Source organism: Mobula birostris, chromosome 11 (genome assembly GCF_030028105.1).
Source record: "Mobula birostris isolate sMobBir1 chromosome 11, sMobBir1.hap1, whole genome shotgun sequence".
Classification (NCBI taxonomy): Eukaryota; Metazoa; Chordata; class Chondrichthyes; order Myliobatiformes; family Myliobatidae; genus Mobula; species Mobula birostris.
In genome coordinates this window covers 33,091,899-33,117,092 of record NC_092380.1, presented here as the reverse complement: position 1 = coordinate 33,117,092, position 25,194 = coordinate 33,091,899, and the positions used below count along the sequence as shown (strand labels likewise).

At 47.0% G+C, this 25,194-nt stretch overlaps 1 protein-coding gene across 3 annotated transcripts in view; it reads left to right on the top strand.

Annotated features, from left to right (window-relative positions):
- LOC140205010 (tumor protein p53-inducible protein 11-like) overlaps positions 1-6,166 on the top strand; it is a 32,185-nt gene extending 26,019 nt beyond the window's left edge. For 2 of the 3 annotated variants that reach the window (XM_072272066.1, XM_072272067.1), the window contains exon 7: positions 4,047-5,295. In XM_072272066.1, the coding sequence (XP_072128167.1) occupies positions 4,047-4,180 (134 nt within the window). In that variant the 3' untranslated portion in view covers positions 4,181-5,295. Of the gene's footprint in view, positions 1-4,046; positions 5,296-5,319 lie in introns of those variants that run through there. The other variant, XR_011887728.1, reaches the window with a different exon arrangement.
- Positions 6,167-25,194: the final 19,028 nt, after the last annotated feature.

The window sequence follows — 25,194 nt, the reverse complement described above, 5'->3', positions numbered from 1 at the left end:
TTGGTTTGTCCTTCCAAAGTACAATACCTCACACTTGTCTGTATTAAACTCCATCTGCCATTTTTCAGCCCATTTTTCCAGCTGGTCCAAGTCCCTCTGCAAGCTTTGAAAACCTTCCTCACTGTGCACCACACCTCCAATCTTTGTATCATCAGCAAATTTGCTGATCCAATTTACCACATTATCATCCAGATCATTGATATAGATGACAAATAACAATGGACCCAGCACTGATCCCTGTGGCACACCACTAGTCACAGGCCTCCACTCTGAGAAGCAATTCTCTACTACCACTCTTTGGCTTCTTCCATTGAGCCAATGTCTAATCCAATTCACCACCTCTCCATGTACAGTATACCTAGCAACTGAGTTTTCCTAACTAACCTCCCATGCAGAACCTTGTCAAAGACCTTACTGAAGTCCATGTAGACAACATCCACTGCCTTCCCTTCATCCACTTTCCTGGTAACCTCCTCGAAAAACTCCAATAGATTGATCAAACATGACCTACCATGCACAAAGCCATGTTGACTCTCCCTAATAAGTCCCTGTCTATACAAATGCTTGTAGATTCTGTCTCTTAGTACTCCCTCCAATAACTTACCCACTACCAACGTCAAACTTACCAGCCTATAATTTCCCAGATTACTTTTCGATCCTTTTTTTAAACAACAGAACAACATGAGCCATTCTCCAATGCTCTGGCACCTCACCCGTAGACACCGACATTTTAAATATATCTGCCAGGGCCCCTGCAATTTCAACACTAGTCTCCTTCAAGGTCCGAGGGAATACCCTGTCAGGTCCTGGGGATTTATCCACTTTAATTTGCCTCAAGATAGCTAGCACCTCCCCCTTTTCAATCTGTACAGTTTCCATGATCTCACTACTTGTTTCCCTTAATTCCATAGACATCATGCCAGTTTCCTTAGTAAATACAGACGCAAAAAACCCATTTAAGATCTCCCCCGTTTCTTTTGGTTCCGCACATAGCCAACCACTCTGATCTTCAAGAGGACCAATTTTATCCCTTACAATCCTTTTACTCTTAATATACCTGTAAAAGTTCTTTGGATTATCCTTCACTTTGACTGCCAAGGCAACCTCACGTCTTCTTTTAGCCCTCCTGATTTCCTTCTTAAGTATTTTCTCGCACTTTTTATACTCCTCAAGCACCTTATTTACTCCCTGTTTCCTATACATGTCATACAACTCTCTCTTCTTCTTTATCAGAGTTGCAATATCCCTTGAGAACCAAGGTCCCTTATTCCTATTCACTTTGCCTTTAATCCTGACGGGAACCTACAAGCTCTGCACTCTTAAAATTTCTCCTTTGAAGGTTTCCCACTTACGGATCACATCTTTGCCAGAGAACAACCTGTCCCAATCCATGCTTTTTAGATCCTTTCTCATTTCTTCAAATTTGGCCTTTTTCCAGTTTAGAACCTCAACCCTAGGACCAGATCTATCCTTGTCCATGATCAAGTTGAAACTAACGGTGTTATGATCACTGGAACCAAAGTGCTCCCCTACACACACTTCCGTCACTTGTCCTAACTCGTTTCCTAACAGAAGATCCAATATTGCATCCCCTCTAGTTGGTACCTCTATATATTGATTTAGAAAACTTTCCTGAACACATTTTACAAACTCTAAACCATCTAGACCCCTAACAGTATGGGAATCCCAATCAATATGTGGAAAATTAAAATCCCCTACCACCACAACTTTATGTTTCCTGCAGTTGCTTGCTATCTCTCTGCAAATCTGCTCCTCCAATTCTCGCTGACTATTGAGTGGACTATAATACAACCCCACTAATGTGGCCATACCTTTCCTGTTTCTCAGCTCCACCCATAAGGACTCAGTAGACAAGTCCTCTAATCTGTCCTGCCTGAGCACTGCTGTAATATTTTCCCTAACAAGCAATGCTACTCCCCCACCTTTCATTCCTCTGCCTCGATCACATCTGAAACATCGGAATCCTGGAATATTAAGCTGCCAGTCCTGCCCCTATTGTAACCTAGTTTCACTAATTGCTATAACGTCATAATTCCAGGTGTCAATCCATGCCCTCAACTCGTCTGCCTTCCCCGCAATACCCCTAGCATTGAAATATATACACCTCAGAAGATTTTTACCACCACTCACAACCTTTCTATTTGCGGCTTTGATTGAACTTTTCACATCATTTATTTTCACCCCAGCCGCACTGTCAGCTCTGGCACTCTGGTTCCCATCCCCCTGCAAATCTAGTTTAAAGCCTCCCCAATAGCACTAACAAACCTCCCTGAAAGGATATTGGTCCCCTTGCTGTTCAAGTGTAACCCATCTCTCTTGTACAGGTCCCACCTGCCCCAGAAGAGGTCCCAATGATCCTGAAATCTGAAACCCTGCCCCCTACACCAGTTTGTCAGCCACTTGTTCATCCTCCAGAGCATCCTATTCCTACCCTCACTGGCACGTAGCACGGGTAGCAATCCTGAGATTACCACCCTCAAGGTCCTGCTTTTCTACTTCCTATCAAGCTCTTAATACTCACTCTCCAGGACCTTGTCACTCTTCCTTGCTATGTCATTGGTACCGATGCGCACCACGACATCTAGCTGATCACCCTCCCACTTCAGAATGTCAGGCAAGCGATCAGAGACATCCTCCATCCTGGCACTCGGGAGGCAACCAACCATTCTGGATTCTCTGTCACGCCCACAGAACCTCCTATCTGCACCTCTAACTATCGAATCCCCTATCATTACCGCTCTCCTCTTTTTCCACCCTCCCTTCTGCACTGCAGAACCAGACTCAGTGCCACAGATCTGGCTGCTGAAGCTTGTCCCAGGTAAGTTATTCCCCCCAACAGCATCCAATGCAGTATACTTGTTGTTGAGGGGAATAGCCACAGGGGAACCCTGCTCTGCCTGCCCTTTCCTCTTCCCTCGCCTGAAAGTGACCCAATTTCCTGTCTTCTACTCCTTTGGTGTAACTACCTCCCTGTAGCTACTGTCTATAATCTCCTCATTCTCCCGAATGATCCGGAGGTCATCCAGCTCCTGCTCCAGTTCCCTAACGCGGTTTGTTAGGAGCTGCAGCTGGATGCACTTCTTGCAAGTGTTGTTGTCAGGGACATCGGAGGGCTCCCTGACTTCCCACATCCTGCAAGAGGAGCATTCCAACATCCTGCCTGGCATTCTCTCTACTCTAAACAAACTGGACAAAAAACTTACTGGAACCTACCCTGGCCTCTGCTTGTTCTCGCTGAAGCCTGTTGAGCCAAAGCCATCCCACTCTGCTCCCTCTCAGTCTGCTGCCCGCTGTATATGGTGGTCTGTTTTTAAACCTTGGCGCGCTACGTCACGCGCCTGCGCAATCCAGACCCTTCTCCCTGAGCAGTGTTTAAAAAAAAAGACCACTTCTACTTTATATAGGCTGTGTATTTATCATATCATTCCTGCATTTACTATATGTTAGTGTTATTTTCGGTTTTATGTGTTATTTGGTATGATTTGGTAAGTTATTTTTTGGGTCTGGGAACACTCAAAATTTTTCCCATATAAATTAATGGTAATTGCTTCTGCGTTTTACGCCATTTCGGCACGAAAGGTTTCATAGGAACGCTCTACCTTAGCGGGGGAAATACGGGACAAACCAATTTAACCCAATATACGGGATGTCCCGGCTAATACCGGACAGTTGGCAACCCTATGTTCAAGTTCAACAGTGTGTGACAGGGAATGAAGAAAGGTGCAGCTGACTCATTTTGTTTCCTCGCGGCCCGGTGGTTGGGGACCGCTGCCCTATATGTATACTGTATGTCTTCATACACAGGCCTTCATATGTGTGTGATGACCTTCATCCAAGGGGGTACAAAGAAGAAGGCTTGTTGTCACCTTCCAAAATTTAATAGATCCAGAATGAATTAAAAGTGGTAGCAAATGTAAATCCTGTGAAAGAGAGAGAGAGAGAGAGAAAGGAATGAACATGTTGGGGGACACTTTTCCAACGGCAGGATAATCCTCTAACATGTGATCCTCTCTGTTAACTCACAGTGGTGTTGATTACAAGTGTGGATCAAGACGCCATTCCCCAGGATGCAGCAGTCCTGCTCTCAGGCTTTGGGTTATTCGGGATCTTTTCACTTTTCTATTACATACAAGTCGGACGAAAACCCAAGAAGATCTGACGTGGCAGCAGGAAGTCTCATTCCGTGACAAGAATGAGACAACAATCCGTGACAGCAATCTAAACTAAGAGGTATAACCACCCCATCCCAAGCCATTGACAAGTCATTTGGGTGGAGATTTGGACGTTGAAGATTAGAGTGTTCAGATTTGAACAGTGTAAAGGTCAATCCCAACTTCAGAGGGGGCGCCATCTTGTAGCTGGAGACACCTGGCCTCATGACAACACTTTGTGGTCATCTGGAGCCCGGAGATGGAACCACACTGACCTCAGAATAGGTGCAGCCACAGCACTGGAATTCTCCTGTTGCTCCCTCTGTCCCGGTGGATGGGTGAGAATTTCCAGGATCCAGCAAGCTGACCTGTTGTGGCACAGAGAGGGAAAATGCAGGAGGAATTTCAGGGAAAGGGAAGGGGGAAGCCAAAGGGAAGGAGGATGAGAGTGAGGGAGACAAGATAGTAAACTAAGAGGTGGAGTTGTGGAAATTCAGGCAGAGGGGGGACACTGGGGGAGGAGAGAGAAAGAAAGAGGGCAAACTGACAGGAAAGGGTAGGGAAAATAAAGGGAAAGGAGAGGAGAAACCAAGGGAGGAGAAAAGGGAAACATGAGGGAGAGGAAGAGGAAATGTTGGAGGAAATTCAGTTCCATTGGTAGCCAACTGCATCTCACTGGCTAAGCTGGAAACGTTTAAACTACAGTGACTTCTTTTAATTATTTTATTGAAAGCTTGAGCTGAAAATTAAATGCTATTTCAGGAAGTGGATCCTGAGCCCAAGGCCCCTCCTGATTTGTGGGAGAGGGCAGCACACATGAAGGATTCAGGGGCAGAGGTTGGGAGGAGGAGTAGGCTTCAGTGATCAATGAAGCAGTTGCAGATTCACACTCTACCCACCACACCACAACCCCATCCCCACCCCACCACGCAACAATCCCACCAACAGACTGAGATCAGGCAGTCTCTCAGAGGGAACTTCAGAGGTCAGCCTGTTCCAAACACTGCATAGCCACTCTTTTCAGGAGAACCTGGTTCACAGTTTAAACTTGGGACAACCGTCACTTTCAGTGTTGGGACATCTGTTGGACACCAGAATCTAATCCAATAAACATTGACCTGTAAGAAAATGATCTTTTTTGTTTCAGCTTCAAGGTATCATCACATAAGATTCTCAAGATGCAAGATTCAAGTTTATTTGTCACATGTACAGTGAAACGTGTCGTTTATGTTAACAACCAACACATCCGAAGGTTGCTAGTGGCATTCCACAAGTGTCGCCACACATTCTGGCACCAACTTAGCATTCCCATAATGCTCAGCAGAACACAACAAGCAACAAAACAGCAACAGCAAAGCAACCCGTTCCTCACATGCCCCACCCCCCACCCACAGGTCTTTACCCCAGAGCAGGCAGGCCTCCAGCCTCCAGCCTCCAGCAGATTTGGACTTACAGACATTGGGCTTCAGCTTCCCCAGCAGACCCGCAGAGATCTGCAGGCTCGGCTCTGGACAACAGGCCTCGACGGCCGGACTTCCATATACGACCCTCGAGCCCCAGTCCCTGGCATCGATCCCAGGACACATGGAATACCGAATGCCAATCGCAGGGGACCTCGCTCTGCTGCCTGCATGGAACTCTGACTCCGGAAACTGCCCATCCTGGGAATGGAGGGGAGCCAACAGCCCTCATCCACGCTGGTCAGTTGGCCTGATATCTGGCCGATGTCCTGTCACGGTTCATGGGTGTCCCACATCCACAATGCCTGCCCTCTATTTCCTCCAGTAAACTGAAACCTGACCACTAGCTCCCCTTTGTCCCCAAAACCATCCCAATGGAGGTTGCAGTTGGACGCCACCTTGAAAGCAGGTCACCAGTATTGACTGGTGCCCAGCATAAAAAGCATTGAGTTTCATGCTGCCTGTCAGAGAAATCCTGTTGTCACCCTGTTTATTCCACCGTTAATATCCAATTTCCCCGGGGATCAATAAAGTATGACTATAACTATGACTATGACTATTGCAAGCCCACACACTTCCCATCCGCACCCCGACTCTCACCACCCACCAGGTATTGATGTACCCTACAGCATCCAATCACTTACAACCCTACAGCGTCCAATCACTTACAACCCTACAGCATCCAATCACTTACAACCCTACAGCACCCAATCACTTACAACCCTACAGCGTCCGATCACTTACAACCCTACAGCGTCCAATCACTTACAACCCTACAGCGTCCAATCACTTACAACCCTACAGCACCCAATCACTTACAACCCTACAGCGTCCGATCACTTACAACCCTACAGCGTCCAATCACTTACAACCCTACAGCGCCCAATCACTTACAACCCTACAGCACCCAATCACTTACAACCCTACAGCGTCCGATCACTTACAAACCTACAGCACCCAATCACTTACAACCCTACAGCGTCCAATCACTTACAACCCTACAGCACCCAATCACTTACAACCCTACAGCGTCCAATCACTTACAACCCTACAGCGTCCGATCACTTACAACCCTACAGCGTCCAATCACTTACAACCCTACAGCACCCAATCACTTACAACCCTACAGCACCCAATCACTTACAAACCTACAGCGTCCAATCACTTACAACCCTACAGCACCCAATCACTTACAACCCTACAGCACCCAATCACTTACAAACCTACAGCGTCCAATCACTTACAACCCTACAGCGTCCGATCACTTACAACCCTACAGCACCCAATCACTTACAACCCTACAGCACCCAATCACTTACAACCCTACAGCACCCAATCACTTACAAACCTACAGCGTCCGATCACTTACAACCCTACAGCACCCGATCACTTACAACCCTACAGCGTCCGATCACTTACAAACCTACAGCGTCCGATCACTTACAACCCTACAGCACCCAATCACTTACAACCCTACAGCACCCAATCACTTACAACCCTACAGCGTCCGATCACTTACAACCCTACAGCACCCAATCACTTACAACCCTACAGCACCCAATCACTTACAACCCTACAGCACCCAATCACTTACAACCCTACAGCACCCAATCACTTACAACCCTACAGCGTCCGATCACTTACAACCCTACAGCACCCAATCACTTACAACCCTACAGCACCCAATCACTTACAACCCTACAGCACCCAATCACTTACAAACCTACAGCGTCCGATCACTTACAACCCTACAGCACCCAATCACTTACAACCCTACAGCACCCAATCACTTACAACCCTACAGCACCCAATCACTTACAAACCTACAGCGTCCGATCACTTACAACCCTACAGCACCCAATCACTTACAACCCTACAGCACCCAATCACTTACAACCCTACAGCACCCAATCACTTACAACCCTACAGCACCCAATCACTTACAACCCTACAGCGTCCGATCACTTACAACCCTACAGCACCCAATCACTTACAACCCTACAGCACCCAATCACTTACAACCCTACAGCACCCAATCACTTACAACCCTACAGCACCCAATCACTTACAAACCTACAGCGTCCGATCACTTACAAACCAACAGCACCCAATCACTTACAAACCTACAGCATCCAATCACTTACAAACCTACAGCGTCCGATCACTTACAAACCTACAGCACCCAATCACTTACAACCCTACAGCACCCAATCACTTACAACCCTACAGCGTCCGATCACTTACAACCCTACAGCGTCCAATCACTTACAACCCTACAGCGTCCAATCACTTACAACCCTACAGCACCCAATCACTTACAACCCTACAGCGTCCGATCACTTACAACCCTACAGCGTCCGATCACTTACAACCCTACAGCGTCCAATCACTTACAACCCTACAGCACCCAATCACTTACAACCCTACAGCACCCAATCACTTACAAACCTACAGCGTCCAATCACTTACAACCCTACAGCACCCAATCACTTACAACCCTACAGCACCCAATCACTTACAAACCTACAGCGTCCAATCACTTACAACCCTACAGCGTCCGATCACTTACAACCCTACAGCACCCAATCACTTACAACCCTACAGCACCCAATCACTTACAACCCTACAGCACCCAATCACTTACAAACCTACAGCGTCCGATCACTTACAACCCTACAGCACCCGATCACTTACAACCCTACAGCGTCCGATCACTTACAAACCTACAGCGTCCGATCACTTACAACCCTACAGCACCCAATCACTTACAACCCTACAGCACCCAATCACTTACAACCCTACAGCGTCCGATCACTTACAACCCTACAGCACCCAATCACTTACAACCCTACAGCACCCAATCACTTACAACCCTACAGCACCCAATCACTTACAACCCTACAGCACCCAATCACTTACAACCCTACAGCGTCCGATCACTTACAACCCTACAGCACCCAATCACTTACAACCCTACAGCACCCAATCACTTACAACCCTACAGCACCCAATCACTTACAAACCTACAGCGTCCGATCACTTACAACCCTACAGCACCCAATCACTTACAACCCTACAGCACCCAATCACTTACAACCCTACAGCACCCAATCACTTACAAACCTACAGCGTCCGATCACTTACAACCCTACAGCACCCAATCACTTACAACCCTACAGCACCCAATCACTTACAACCCTACAGCACCCAATCACTTACAACCCTACAGCACCCAATCACTTACAACCCTACAGCGTCCGATCACTTACAACCCTACAGCACCCAATCACTTACAACCCTACAGCACCCAATCACTTACAACCCTACAGCACCCAATCACTTACAACCCTACAGCACCCAATCACTTACAAACCTACAGCGTCCGATCACTTACAAACCAACAGCACCCAATCACTTACAAACCTACAGCATCCAATCACTTACAAACCTACAGCGTCCGATCACTTACAAACCTACAGCACCCAATCACTTACAACCCTACAGCACCCAATCACTTACAACCCTACAGCGTCCGATCACTTACAACCCTACAGCGTCCAATCACTTACAACCCTACAGCGTCCAATCACTTACAACCCTACAGCACCCAATCACTTACAACCCTACAGCGTCCGATCACTTACAACCCTACAGCGTCCAATCACTTACAACCCTACAGCGCCCAATCACTTACAACCCTACAGCACCCAATCACTTACAACCCTACAGCGTCCGATCACTTACAAACCTACAGCACCCAATCACTTACAACCCTACAGCGTCCAATCACTTACAACCCTACAGCACCCAATCACTTACAACCCTACAGCGTCCAATCACTTACAACCCTACAGCGTCCGATCACTTACAACCCTACAGCGTCCAATCACTTACAACCCTACAGCACCCAATCACTTACAACCCTACAGCACCCAATCACTTACAAACCTACAGCGTCCAATCACTTACAACCCTACAGCGTCCGATCACTTACAACCCTACAGCACCCAATCACTTACAACCCTACAGCACCCAATCACTTACAACCCTACAGCACCCAATCACTTACGAACCTACAGCGTCCAATCAGTTACAACCCTACAGCGTCCGATCACTTACAACCCTACAGCACCCAATCACTTACAACCCTACAGCACCCAATCACTTACAACCCTACAGCACCCAATCACTTACAAACCTACAGCGTCCGATCACTTACAACCCTACAGCACCCAATCACTTACAACCCTACAGCACCCAATCACTTACAACCCTACAGCACCCAATCACTTACAAACCTACAGCGTCCGATCACTTACAACCCTACAGCACCCAATCACTTACAACCCTACAGCACCCAATCACTTACAACCCTACAGCACCCAATCACTTACAAACCTACAGCGTCCGATCACTTACAACCCTACAGCACCCAATCACTTACAACCCTACAGCACCCAATCACTTACAACCCTACAGCACCCAATCACTTACAACCCTACAGCACCCAATCACTTACAACCCTACAGCGTCCGATCACTTACAACCCTACAGCACCCAATCACTTACAACCCTACAGCACCCAATCACTTACAACCCTACAGCACCCAATCACTTACAACCCTACAGCACCCAATCACTTACAAACCTACAGCGTCCGATCACTTACAAACCAACAGCACCCAATCACTTACAAACCTACAGCATCCAATCACTTACAAACCTACAGCGTCCGATCACTTACAAACCTACAGCACCCAATCACTTACAAACCTACAGCGTCCGATCACTTACAAACCTACAGCGCCCAATCACTTACAACCCTACAGCACCCAATCACTTACAACCCTACAGCACCCAATCACTTACAACCCTACAGCACCCAATCACTTACAACCCTACAGCACCCAATCACTTACAAACCTACAGCGTCCGATCACTTACAAACCAACAGCACCCAATCACTTACAAACCTACAGCATCCAATCACTTACAAACCTACAGCGTCCGATCACTTACAAACCTACAGCACCCAATCACTTACAAACCTACAGCGTCCGATCACTTACAAACCTACAGCGCCCAATCACTTACAAACCTACAGCGTCCGATCACTTACAAACCTACAGCGCCCAATCACTTACAAACCTACAGCGTCCGATCACTTACAAACCTACAGCATCCAATCACTTACAACCCTACAGCGTCCGATCACTTACAAACCTACAGCACACAATCACTTACAAACCTACAGCACCCAATCACTTACAAACCTACAGCACCCAATCACTTACAAACCTACAGCGTCCGATCACTTACAAACCTACAGCACCCAATCACTTACAAACCTACAGCGCCCAATCACTTACAACCCTACAGCGTCCAATCACTTACAACCCTACAGCGTCCGATCACTTACAACCCTACAGCACCCAATCACTTACAACCCTACAGCGTCCAATCACTTACAAACCTACAGCACCCAATCACTTACAAACCTACAGCACCCAATCACTTACAAACCTACAGCGTCCGATCACTTACAAACCTACAGCGTCCGATCACTTACAAACCTACAGCGCCCAATCACTTACAAACCTACAGCGCCCAATCACTTACAAACCTACAGCGTCCGATCACTTACAAACCTACAGCACCCAATCACTTACAGACCTACAGCACCCAATCACTTACAAACCTACAGCGTCCGATCACTTACAAACCTACAGCGTCCAATCACTTACAAACCTACAGCGTCCAATCACTTACAAACCTACAGCACCCAATCACTTACAAACCTACAGCGTCCGATCACTTACAAACCAACAGCACCCGATCACTTACAACCCTACAGCACCCAATCACTTACAACCCTACAGCACCCAATCACTTACAAACCTACAGCACCCAATCACTTACAAACCTACAGTGTCCGATCACTTACAAACCAACAGCACCCAATCACTTACAAACCTACAGCGCCCAATCACTTACAAACCCTACAGCGTCCGATCACTTACAAACCTACAGCACCCAATCACTTACAAACCTACAGCACCCAATCACTTACAACCCTACAGCGTCCGATCACTTACAACCCTACAGCACCCAATCACTTACAAACCTACAGCGCCCAATCACTTACAAACCTACAGCGTCCGATCACTTACAAACCTACAGCGCCCAATCACTTACAAACCTACAGCGTCCGATCACTTACAAACCTACAGCACCCAATCACTTACAACCCTACAGCACCCAATCACTTACAAACCTACAGCGTCCGATCACTTACAAACCTACAGCACCCAATCACTTACAACCCTACAGCACCCACTCACTTACAAACCTACAGCGTCCGATCACTTACAAACCTACAGCACCCAATCACTTACAACCCTACAGCGTCCGATCACTTACAAACCTACAGCACACAATCACTTACAAACCTACAGCACCCAATCACTTACAACCCTACAGCGTCCGATCACTTACAAACCTACAGCGCCCAATCACTTACAAACCTACAGCGTCCGATCACTTACAAACCTACAGCGCCCAATCACTTACAAACCTACAGCGTCCGATCACTTACAAACCTACAGCGCCCAATCACTTACAAACCTACAGCGTCCGATCACTTACAAACCTACAGCACCCAATCACTTACAACCCTACAGCACCCAATCACTTACAAACCTACAGCGTCCGATCACTTACAAACCTACAGCACCCAATCACTTACAACCCTACAGCACCCACTCACTTACAAACCTACAGCGTCCGATCACTTACAAACCTACAGCACACAATCACTTACAACCCTACAGCGTCCGATCACTTACAAACCTACAGCACACAATCACTTACAAACCTACAGCACCCAATCACTTACAACCCTACAGCGTCCGATCACTTACAAACCTACAGCACACAATCACTTACAAACCTACAGCACCCAATCACTTACAACCCTACAGCACCCAATCACTTACAAACCTACAGCGTCCGATCACTTACAAACCTACAGCACACAATCACTTACAAACCTACAGCGTCCAATCACTTACAACCCTACAGCGTCCGATCACTTACAAACCTACAGCACCCAATCACTTACAACCCTACAGCGTCCGATCACTTACAAACCTACAGCACACAATCACTTACAAACCTACAGCGTCCGATCACTTACAACCCTACAGCGTCCGATCACTTACAACCCTACAGCGTCCAATCACTTACAAACCTACAGCGTCCGATCACTTACAATCCTACAGCACCCAATCACTTACAACCCTACAGCGTCCGATCACTTACAAACCTACAGCACACAATCACTTACAAACCTACAGCACCCAATCACTTACAACCCTACAGCGTCCGATCACTTACAAACCTACAGCACACAATCACTTACAAACCTACAGCACCCAATCACTTACAACCCTACTGCACCCAATCACTTACAAACCTACAGCGTCCGATCACTTACAAACCTACAGCACACAATCACTTACAAACCTACAGCGTCCAATCACTTACAACCCTACAGCGTCCGATCACTTACAAACCTACAGCACCCAATCACTTACAACCCTACAGCGTCCGATCACTTACAAACCTACAGCACACAATCACTTACAAACCTACAGCGTCCGATCACTTACAACCCTACAGCGTCCGATCACTTACAACCCTACAGCGTCCAATCACTTACAAACCTACAGCGTCCGATCACTTACAATCCTACAGCACCCAATCACTTACAACACTACAGCGTCCGATCACTTACAAACCTACAGCACACAATCACTTACAAACCTACAGCGTCCGATCACTTACAAACCTACAGCACACAATCACTTACAAACCTACAGCGTCCGATCACTTACAACCCTACAGCGTCCGATCACTTACAACCCTACAGCGCCCGATCACTTACAAACCTACAGCGTCCGATCACTTACAAACCTACAGCGTCCGATCACTTACAACCCTACAGCGTCCGATCACTTACAACCCTACAGCGTCCGATCACTTACAACCCTACAGCGTCCAATCACTTACAAACCTACAGCGTCCAATCAGTTACAAACCTACAGCGTCCGATCACTTAGAACCCTACAGTGCCCAATCACTTACAACCTTACAGCGCCCAATCACTTACAAACCTACAGCGTCCAACACTTACAACCCTACAGCGTCCAATCACTTACAAACCTACAGCGTCCAATCACTTACAAACCTACAACGTCCAAAACTTACAACCCTACAGCGTCCAATCACTTACAACCATACAGCACCCAATCACTTACGAACCTACAGCGTCCAACACTTACAAACCTACAGCGTCAAATCACTTACAAACCTACAGCGTCCAATCACTTACAAACCTACAGCGTCCAATCAATTACAACCATACAGCACCCAATCACTTACAGACCTACAGCAACCAATCACTTACAAACCTACAGCGTCCGATCACTTACAACCCTACAGCGTCCAATCACTTACAAACCTACAGCGTCCAATCACTTACAACCCTACAGCGTCCGATCACTTACAACCCTACAGTGCCCGATCAATTACAAACTTACAGCGTCCGATCACTTACAACCATACAGTGCCCGATCACTTACAACCTTACAGCGCCCAATCACTTACAAACCTACAGCGTCCAACACTTACAACCCTACAGCGTCCAATCACTTACAAACCTACAGCGTCCAATCACTTATAAACCTACAGCGTCCAATCACTTACAACCATACAGCAGCCAATCACTTACAAACCTACAGCGTCCAATCACTTACAAACCTACAGCGTCCAATCACTTACAACCCTACAGCGTCCAACCACTTACAAACCTACAGCGTCCAATCACTTACAACCCTACAGCGCCCAATCACTTACAAACCTACAGCGTCCAACAATTACAACCCTACAGCGTCCAATCACTTACAAACCTACAGCGCCCAATCACTTACGGACCTACAACATCCAATCACTTACGGACCTACAGCGTCCAACACTTACAACCCTACAGCACCCACTCACTTACAAACCTACAGCGTACAATCACTTACAACCATACAGCATCCAATCACTTACAAACCTACAGCGTCCAACACTTACAACCCTACAGGTCCCAATCACTTACAAACCTACAGCGTCCAATCACATACAAACCTACAGCGCCCAAGCACTTACAACCCAACAGCGCCCAATCACTTAGAGACCTACAGCATCCAATCACTTACAACCCTACAGCGCACAATCACTTACAACCCTACAGCGCCCAATCACTTACAAACCTAGAGCGTCCAATCACTTACAACCCTAAAGCTCCCAATCACTTACAAAACTACAGCGTCCAATCGCTTACAACCCTACAGCGCCCAATCACTTACAGACCTACAGCTTCCAATCACTTACAAACCTACAGCGCCCAATCACTTACAACCCTACAGCGTCCAATCAATTACAAACCTACAGCGTCCAATCACTTACAACCCTACAGCACCCAATCAGTTACAAACCTACAGCGTCCAATCACTTACAAACCTACAGCGTCCAACACTTACAACCCTACAGCTCGCAATCACTTACAAACCTACAGCGTCCAATCACTTACAACCATACAGCGTCCAATCATTTACAAACCTACAGCGTCCAATCACTTACAACCCTACAGCGCCCAATCACTTACAACCCTACAGCGCCCAATCACTTACAGACCTACAGCATCCAATCACTTCCAACCCTACAGCGTCCAATCACTTACAAACCTACAGCGTCCAAACACTTACAACCCTACAGCGCACAATCACCTACAAACCGACAGCGTCCAATCACTTACAACCCTACAGCGCCCGATCATTTACAAACCTACAGCGTGCAATCACTTACAAACCTACAGCGTCCGATCACTTACAACGCTACAGCGTCCAATCACTTACAAACCTACAGTGCCCAATCACTTACAACCCTACAGCGCCCAATCACTTACAACACAACAGCGTCCAATCACTTACAGACCTACAGCATCCAATCACTTACAAACCTACAGCGTCCAATCACTTACAGACCTACAGCACCCAATCACTTACAGACCTACAGCAGCCAATCAGTTACGGACCTACAGCGTCCAATCACTTACAGACCTACAGCGTCCAATCACTTACAACCCTACAGGGCCCAATCACTTACAGACCTACAGCGTCCAATCACTTACAACCCTACAGCGCCCGATCACTTACAAACCTACAGCGCCCAATCACTTACAAACCTACAGCGCCCAATCACTTCCAAACCTACAGCGTCCAATCACTTACAACCCTACAGTGTCCAATCACTTACAAACCTACAGCGCCCAATCACTTACAAACCTACAGCGTCCGATCACTTACAACCCTACAGCGTCCAATCACTTACAAACCTACAGCGTCCAATCACTTACAACCCTACAGCGTCCGATCACTTACAACCCTACAGTGCCCGATCAATTACAAACTTACAGCGTCCGATCACTTACAACCATACAGTGCCCGATCAGTTACAACCTTACAGCGCCCAATCACTTACAAACCTACAGCGTCCAACACTTACAACCCTACAGCGTCCAATCACTTACAAACCTACAGCGTCCAATCACTTATAAACCTACAGCGTCCAATCACTTACAACCATACAGCAGCCAATCACTTACAAACCTACAGCGTCCAATCACTTACAAACCTACAGCGTCCAATCACTTACAACCCTACAGCATCCAACCACTTACAAACCTACAGCGTCCAATCACTTACAACCCTACATCGCCCAATCACTTACAAACCTACAGCGTCCAACACTTACAACCCTACAGCGTCCAATCACTTACAAACCTACAGCGCCCAATCACTTACGGACCTACAACATCCAATCACTTACGGACCTACAGCGTCCAACACTTACAACCCTACAGCACCCAATCACTTACAAACCTACAGCGTACAATCACTTACAACCATACAGCATCCAATCACTTACAAACCTACAGCGTCCAACACTTACAACCCTACAGGTCCCAATCACTTACAAACCTACAGCGTCCAATCACATACAAACCTACAGCGCCCAAGCACTTACAACCCAACAGCGCCCAATCACTTAGAGACCTACAGCATCCAATCACTTACAACCCTACAGCGCACAATCACTTACAACCCTACAGCGCCCAATCACTTACAAACCTACAGCGTCCAATCACTTACAACCCTACAGCGCCCGATCACTTACAACCCTACAGCGCCCGATCACTTACAAACCTACAGCGCCCAATCACTTACAAACCTACAGCGCCCAATCACTTCCAAACCTACAGCGTCCAATCACTTACAACCCTGCAGTGTCCAATCACTTACAAACCTACTGCGCCCAATCACTTACAAACCTACAGCGTCCAATCACTTACAAACCTACAGCATCCAATCACTTACAATCCTACAGCACCCAATCACTTACAACCCTACAGTGTCCAATCACTTACAGACCAACAGCGTCCAATCACTTACAAACCTACAGCCCCGAATCACTTACAACCATACAGCGCCAAATCACTTCCAAACCTACAGCGCCCAATCACTTCCAAACCTACAGCGCCCAATCACTTCCAACCCTACAGCATCCAATCACTTACAATCCTACAGCATCCAATCACTTACAAACCTACAGCGTCCAATCACTTACAAACCTACAGCGCCCAATCACTTACAACCATACAGCGCCAAATCACGTACAAACCTACAGCGCCCAATCACTTACAGACCTACAGCATCCAATCACTTGCAATCCTACAGCATCCAATCACTTACAAACCTACAGCGTCCAATCACTTACAAACCTACAGCGTCCAATCACTTACAGACCTACAGCGCCCGATCACTTACAAACCTACAGCGCCCAATCACTTACAAACCTAGAGCGTCCAATCACTTACAACCCTAAAGCTCCCAATCACTTACAAAACTACAGCGTCCAATCGCTTACAACCCTACAGCGCCCAATCACTTACAGACCTACAGCTTCCAATCACTTACAAACCTACAGCGCCCAATCACTTACAACCCTACAGCGTCCAATCAATTACAAACCTACAGCGTCCAATCACTTACAACCCTACAGCACCCAATCAGTTACAAACCTACAGCGTCCAATCACTTACAAACCTACAGCGTCCAACACTTACAACCCTACAGCTCGCAATCACTTACAAAACTACAGCGTCCAATCACTTACAAACCTACAGCGTCCGATCACTTACAAACCTACAGCGTCCGATCACTTACAACCCTACAGCGTCCGATCACTTACAACCCTACAGCGTCCGATCACTTACAACCCTACAGCGTCCAATCACTTACAAACCTACAGCGTCCAATCAGTTACAAACCTACAGCGTCCGATCACTTAGAACCCTACAGTGCCCAATCACTTACAACCTTACAGCGCCCAATCACTTACAAACCTACAGCGTCCAACACTTACAACCCTACAGCGTCCAATCACTTACAAACCTACAGCGTCCAATCACTTACAAACCTACAACGTCCAAAACTTACAACCCTACAGCGTCCAATCACTTACAACCATACAGCACCCAATCACTTACGAACCTACAGCGTCCAACACTTACAAACCTACAGCGTCAAATCACTTACAAACCTACAGCGTCCAATCACTTACAAACCTACAGCGTCCAATCAATTACAACCATACAGCACCCAATCACTTACAGACCTACAGCAACCAATCACTTACAAACCTACAGCGTCCGATCACTTACAACCCTACAGCGTCCAATCACTTACAAACCTACAGCGTCCAATCACTTACAACCCTACAGCGTCCGATCACTTACAACCCTACAGTGCCCGATCAATTACAAACTTACAGCGTCCGATCACTTACAACCATACAGTGCCCGATCACTTACAACCTTACAGCGCCCAATCACTTACAAACCTACAGCGTCCAACACTTACAACCCTACAGCGTCCAATCACTTACAAACCTACAGCGTCCAATCACTTATAAACCTACAGCGTCCAATCACTTACAACCATACAGCAGCCAATCACTTACAAACCTACAGCGTCCAATCACTTACAAACCTACAGCGTCCAATCACTTACAACCCTACAGCGTCCAACCACTTACAAACCTACAGCGTCCAATCACTTACAACCCTACAGCGCCCAATCACTTACAAACCTACAGCGTCCAACAATTACAACCCTACAGCGTCCAATCACTTACAAACCTACAGCGCCCAATCACTTACGGACCTACAACATCCAATCACTTACGGACCTACAGCGTCCAACACTTACAACCCTACAGCACCCACTCACTTACAAACCTACAGCGTACAATCACTTACAACCATACAGCATCCAATCACTTACAAACCTACAGCGTCCAACACTTACAACCCTACAGGTCCCAATCACTTACAAACCTACAGCGTCCAATCACATACAAACCTACAGCGCCCAAGCACTTACAACCCAACAGCGCCCAATCACTTAGAGACCTACAGCATCCAATCACTTACAACCCTACAGCGCACAATCACTTACAACCCTACAGCGCCCAATCACTTACAAACCTAGAGCGTCCAATCACTTACAACCCTAAAGCTCCCAATCACTTACAAAACTACAGCGTCCAATCGCTTACAACCCTACAGCGCCCAATCACTTACAGACCTACAGCTTCCAATCACTTACAAACCTACAGCGCCCAATCACTTACAACCCTACAGCGTCCAATCAATTACAAACCTACAGCGTCCAATCACTTACAACCCTACAGCACCCAATCAGTTACAAACCTACAGCGTCCAATCACTTACAAACCTACAGCGTCCAACACTTACAACCCTACAGCTCGCAATCACTTACAAACCTACAGCGTCCAATCACTTACAACCATACAGCGTCCAATCATTTACAAACCTACAGCGTCCAATCACTTACAACCCTACAGCGCCCAATCACTTACAACCCTACAGCGCCCAATCACTTACAGACCTACAGCATCCAATCACTTCCAACCCTACAGCGTCCAATCACTTACAAACCTACAGCGTCCAAACACTTACAACCCTACAGCGCACAATCACCTACAAACCGACAGCGTCCAATCACTTACAACCCTACAGCGCCCGATCATTTACAAACCTACAGCGTGCAATCACTTACAAACCTACAGCGTCCGATCACTTACAACGCTACAGCGTCCAATCACTTACAAACCTACAGTGCCCAATCACTTACAACCCTACAGCGCCCAATCACTTACAACACAACAGCGTCCAATCACTTACAGACCTACAGCATCCAATCACTTACAAACCTACAGCGTCCAATCACTTACAGACCTACAGCACCCAATCACTTACAGACCTACAGCAGCCAATCAGTTACGGACCTACAGCGTCCAATCACTTACAGACCTACAGCGTCCAATCACTTACAACCCTACAGGGCCCAATCACTTACAGACCTACAGCGTCCAATCACTTACAACCCTACAGCGCCCGATCACTTACAAACCTACAGCGCCCAATCACTTACAAACCTACAGCGCCCAATCACTTCCAAACCTACAGCGTCCAATCACTTACAACCCTACAGTGTCCAATCACTTACAAACCTACAGCGCCCAATCACTTACAAACCTACAGCGTCCGATCACTTACAACCCTACAGCGTCCAATCACTTACAAACCTACAGCGTCCAATCACTTACAACCCTACAGCGTCCGATCACTTACAACCCTACAGTGCCCGATCAATTACAAACTTACAGCGTCCGATCACTTACAACCATACAGTGCCCGATCAGTTACAACCTTACAGCGCCCAATCACTTACAAACCTACAGCGTCCAACACTTACAACCCTACAGCGTCCAATCACTTACAAACCTACAGCGTCCAATCACTTATAAACCTACAGCGTCCAATCACTTACAACCATACAGCAGCCAATCACTTACAAACCTACAGCGTCCAATCACTTACAAACCTACAGCGTCCAATCACTTACAACCCTACAGCATCCAACCACTTACAAACCTACAGCGTCCAATCACTTACAACCCTACATCGCCCAATCACTTACAAACCTACAGCGTCCAACACTTACAACCCTACAGCGTCCAATCACTTACAAACCTACAGCGCCCAATCACTTACGGACCTACAACATCCAATCACTTACGGACCTACAGCGTCCAACACTTACAACCCTACAGCACCCAATCACTTACAAACCTACAGCGTACAATCACTTACAACCATACAGCATCCAATCACTTACAAACCTACAGCGTCCAACACTTACAACCCTACAGGTCCCAATCACTTACAAACCTACAGCGTCCAATCACATACAAACCTACAGCGCCCAAGCACTTACAACCCAACAGCGCCCAATCACTTAGAGACCTACAGCATCCAATCACTTACAACCCTACAGCGCACAATCACTTACAACCCTACAGCGCCCAATCACTTACAAACCTACAGCGTCCAATCACTTACAACCCTACAGCGCCCGATCACTTACAACCCTACAGCGCCCGATCACTTACAAACCTACAGCGCCCAATCACTTACAAACCTACAGCGCCCAATCACTTCCAAACCTACAGCGTCCAATCACTTACAACCCTGCAGTGTCCAATCACTTACAAACCTACTGCGCCCAATCACTTACAAACCTACAGCGTCCAATCACTTACAAACCTACAGCATCCAATCACTTACAATCCTACAGCACCCAATCACTTACAACCCTACAGTGTCCAATCACTTACAGACCAACAGCGTCCAATCACTTACAAACCTACAGCCCCGAATCACTTACAACCATACAGCGCCAAATCACTTCCAAACCTACAGCGCCCAATCACTTCCAAACCTACAGCGCCCAATCACTTCCAACCCTACAGCATCCAATCACTTACAATCCTACAGCATCCAATCACTTACAAACCTACAGCGTCCAATCACTTACAAACCTACAGCGCCCAATCACTTACAACCATACAGCGCCAAATCACGTACAAACCTACAGCGCCCAATCACTTACAGACCTACAGCATCCAATCACTTGCAATCCTACAGCATCCAATCACTTACAAACCTACAGCGTCCAATCACTTACAAACCTACAGCGTCCAATCACTTACAGACCTACAGCGCCCGATCACTTACAAACCTACAGCGCCCAATCACTTACAAACCTAGAGCGTCCAATCACTTACAACCCTAAAGCTCCCAATCACTTACAAAACTACAGCGTCCAATCGCTTACAACCCTACAGCGCCCAATCACTTACAGACCTACAGCTTCCAATCACTTACAAACCTACAGCGCCCAATCACTTACAACCCTACAGCGTCCAATCAATTACAAACCTACAGCGTCCAATCACTTACAACCCTACAGCACCCAATCAGTTACAAACCTACAGCGTCCAATCACTTACAAACCTACAGCGTCCAACACTTACAACCCTACAGCTCGCAATCACTTACAAAACTACAGCGTCCAATCACTTACAACCATACAGCGTCCAATCATTTACAAACCTACAGCGTCCAATCACTTACAACCCTACAGCGCCCAATCACTTACAACCCTACAGCGCCCAATCACTTACAGACCTACAGCATCCAATCACTTCCAACCCTACAGCGTCCAATCACTTACAAACCTACAGCGTCCAAACACTTACAACCCTACAGCGCACAATCACCTACAAACCGACAGCGTCCAATCACTTACAACCCTACAGCGCCCGATCATTTACAAACCTACAGCGTGCAATCACTTACAAACCTACAGCGTCCGATCACTTACAACGCTACAGCGTCCAATCACTTACAAACCTACAGCGCCCAATCACTTACAACCCTACAGCGCCCAATCACTTACAACACAACAGCGTCCAATCACTTACAGACCTACAGCATCCAATCACTTACAAACCTACAGCGTCCAATCACTTACAGACCTACAGCACCCAATCACTTACAGACCTACAGCAGCCAATCAGTTACGGACCTACAGCGTCCAATCACTTACAGACCTACAGCGTCCAATCACTTACAACCCTACAGGGCCCAATCACTTACAGACCTACAGCGTCCAATCACTTACAACCCTACAGCGCCCGATCACTTACAAACCTACAGCGCCCAATCACTTACAAACCTACAGCGCCCAATCACTTCCAAACCTACAGCGTCCAATCACTTACAACCCTACAGTGTCCAATCACTTATAAACCTACAGCGTCCAATCACTTACAAACCTACAGCGTCCAATCACTTACAACCCTACAGCGCCCAATCACTTACAAACCTACAGCGTCCAACAATTACAACCCTACAGCGTCCAATCACTTACAAACCTACAGCGCCCAATCACTTACGGACCTACAACATCCAATCACTTACGGACCTACAGCGTCCAACACTTACAACCCTACAGCACCCACTCACTTACAAACCTACAGCGTACAATCACTTACAACCATACAGCATCCAATCACTTACAAACCTACAGCGTCCAACACTTACAACCCTACAGGTCCCAATCACTTACAAACCTACAGCGTCCAATCACATACAAACCTACAGCGCCCAAGCACTTACAACCCAACAGCGCCCAATCACTTAGAGACCTACAGCATCCAATCACTTACAACCCTACAGCGCACAATCACTTACAACCCTACAGCGCCCAATCACTTACAAACCTAGAGCGTCCAATCACTTACAACCCTAAAGCTCCCAATCACTTACAAAACTACAGCGTCCAATCGCTTACAACCCTACAGCGCCCAATCACTTACAGACCTACAGCTTCCAATCACTTACAAACCTACAGCGCCCAATCACTTACAACCCTACAGCGTCCAATCAATTACAAACCTACAGCGTCCAATCACTTACAACCCTACAGCACCCAATCAGTTACAAACCTACAGCGTCCAATCACTTACAAACCTACAGCGTCCAACACTTACAACCCTACAGCTCGCAATCACTTACAAACCTACAGCGTCCAATCACTTACAACCATACAGCGTCCAATCATTTACAAACCTACAGCGTCCAATCACTTACAACCCTACAGCGCCCAATCACTTACAACCCTACAGCGCCCAATCACTTACAGACCTACAGCATCCAATCACTTCCAACCCTACAGCGTCCAATCACTTACAAACCTACAGCGTCCAAACACTTACAACCCTACAGCGCACAATCACCTACAAACCGACAGCGTCCAATCACTTACAACCCTACAGCGCCCGATCATTTACAAACCTACAGCGTGCAATCACTTACAAACCTACAGCGTCCGATCACTTACAACGCTACAGCGTCCAATCACTTACAAACCTACAGCGCCCAATCACTTACAACCCTACAGCGCCCAATCACTTACAACACAACAGCGTCCAATCACTTACAGACCTACAGCATCCAATCACTTACAAACCTACAGCGTCCAATCACTTACAGACCTACAGCACCCAATCACTTACAGACCTACAGCAGCCAATCAGTTACGGACCTACAGCGTCCAATCACTTACAGACCTACAGCGTCCAATCACTTACAACCCTACAGGGCCCAATCACTTACAGACCTACAGCGTCCAATCACTTACAACCCTACAGCGCCCGATCACTTACAAACCTACAGCGCCCAATCACTTACAAACCTACAGCGCCCAATCACTTCCAAACCTACAGCGTCCAATCACTTACAACCCTACAGTGTCCAATCACTTACAAACCTACAGCGCCCAATCACTTACAAACCTACAGCGTCCGATCACTTACAACCCTACAGCGTCCAATCACTTACAAACCTACAGCGTCCAATCACTTACAACCCTACAGCGTCCGATCACTTACAACCCTACAGTGCCCGATCAATTACAAACTTACAGCGTCCGATCACTTACAACCATACAGTGCCCGATCAGTTACAACCTTACAGCGCCCAATCACTTACAAACCTACAGCGTCCAACACTTACAACCCTACAGCGTCCAATCACTTACAAACCTACAGCGTCCAATCACTTATAAACCTACAGCGTCCAATCACTTACAACCATACAGCAGCCAATCACTTACAAACCTACAGCGTCCAATCACTTACAAACCTACAGCGTCCAATCACTTACAACCCTACAGCGTCCAACCACTTACAAACCTACAGCGTCCAATCACTTACAACCCTACATCGCCCAATCACTTACAAACCTACAGCGTCCAACACTTACAACCCTACAGCGTCCAATCACTTACAAACCTACAGCGCCCAATCACTTACGGACCTACAACATCCAATCACTTACGGACCTACAGCGTCCAACACTTACAACCCTACAGCACCCAATCACTTACAAACCTACAGCGTACAATCACTTACAACCATACAGCATCCAATCACTTACAAACCTACAGCGTCCAACACTTACA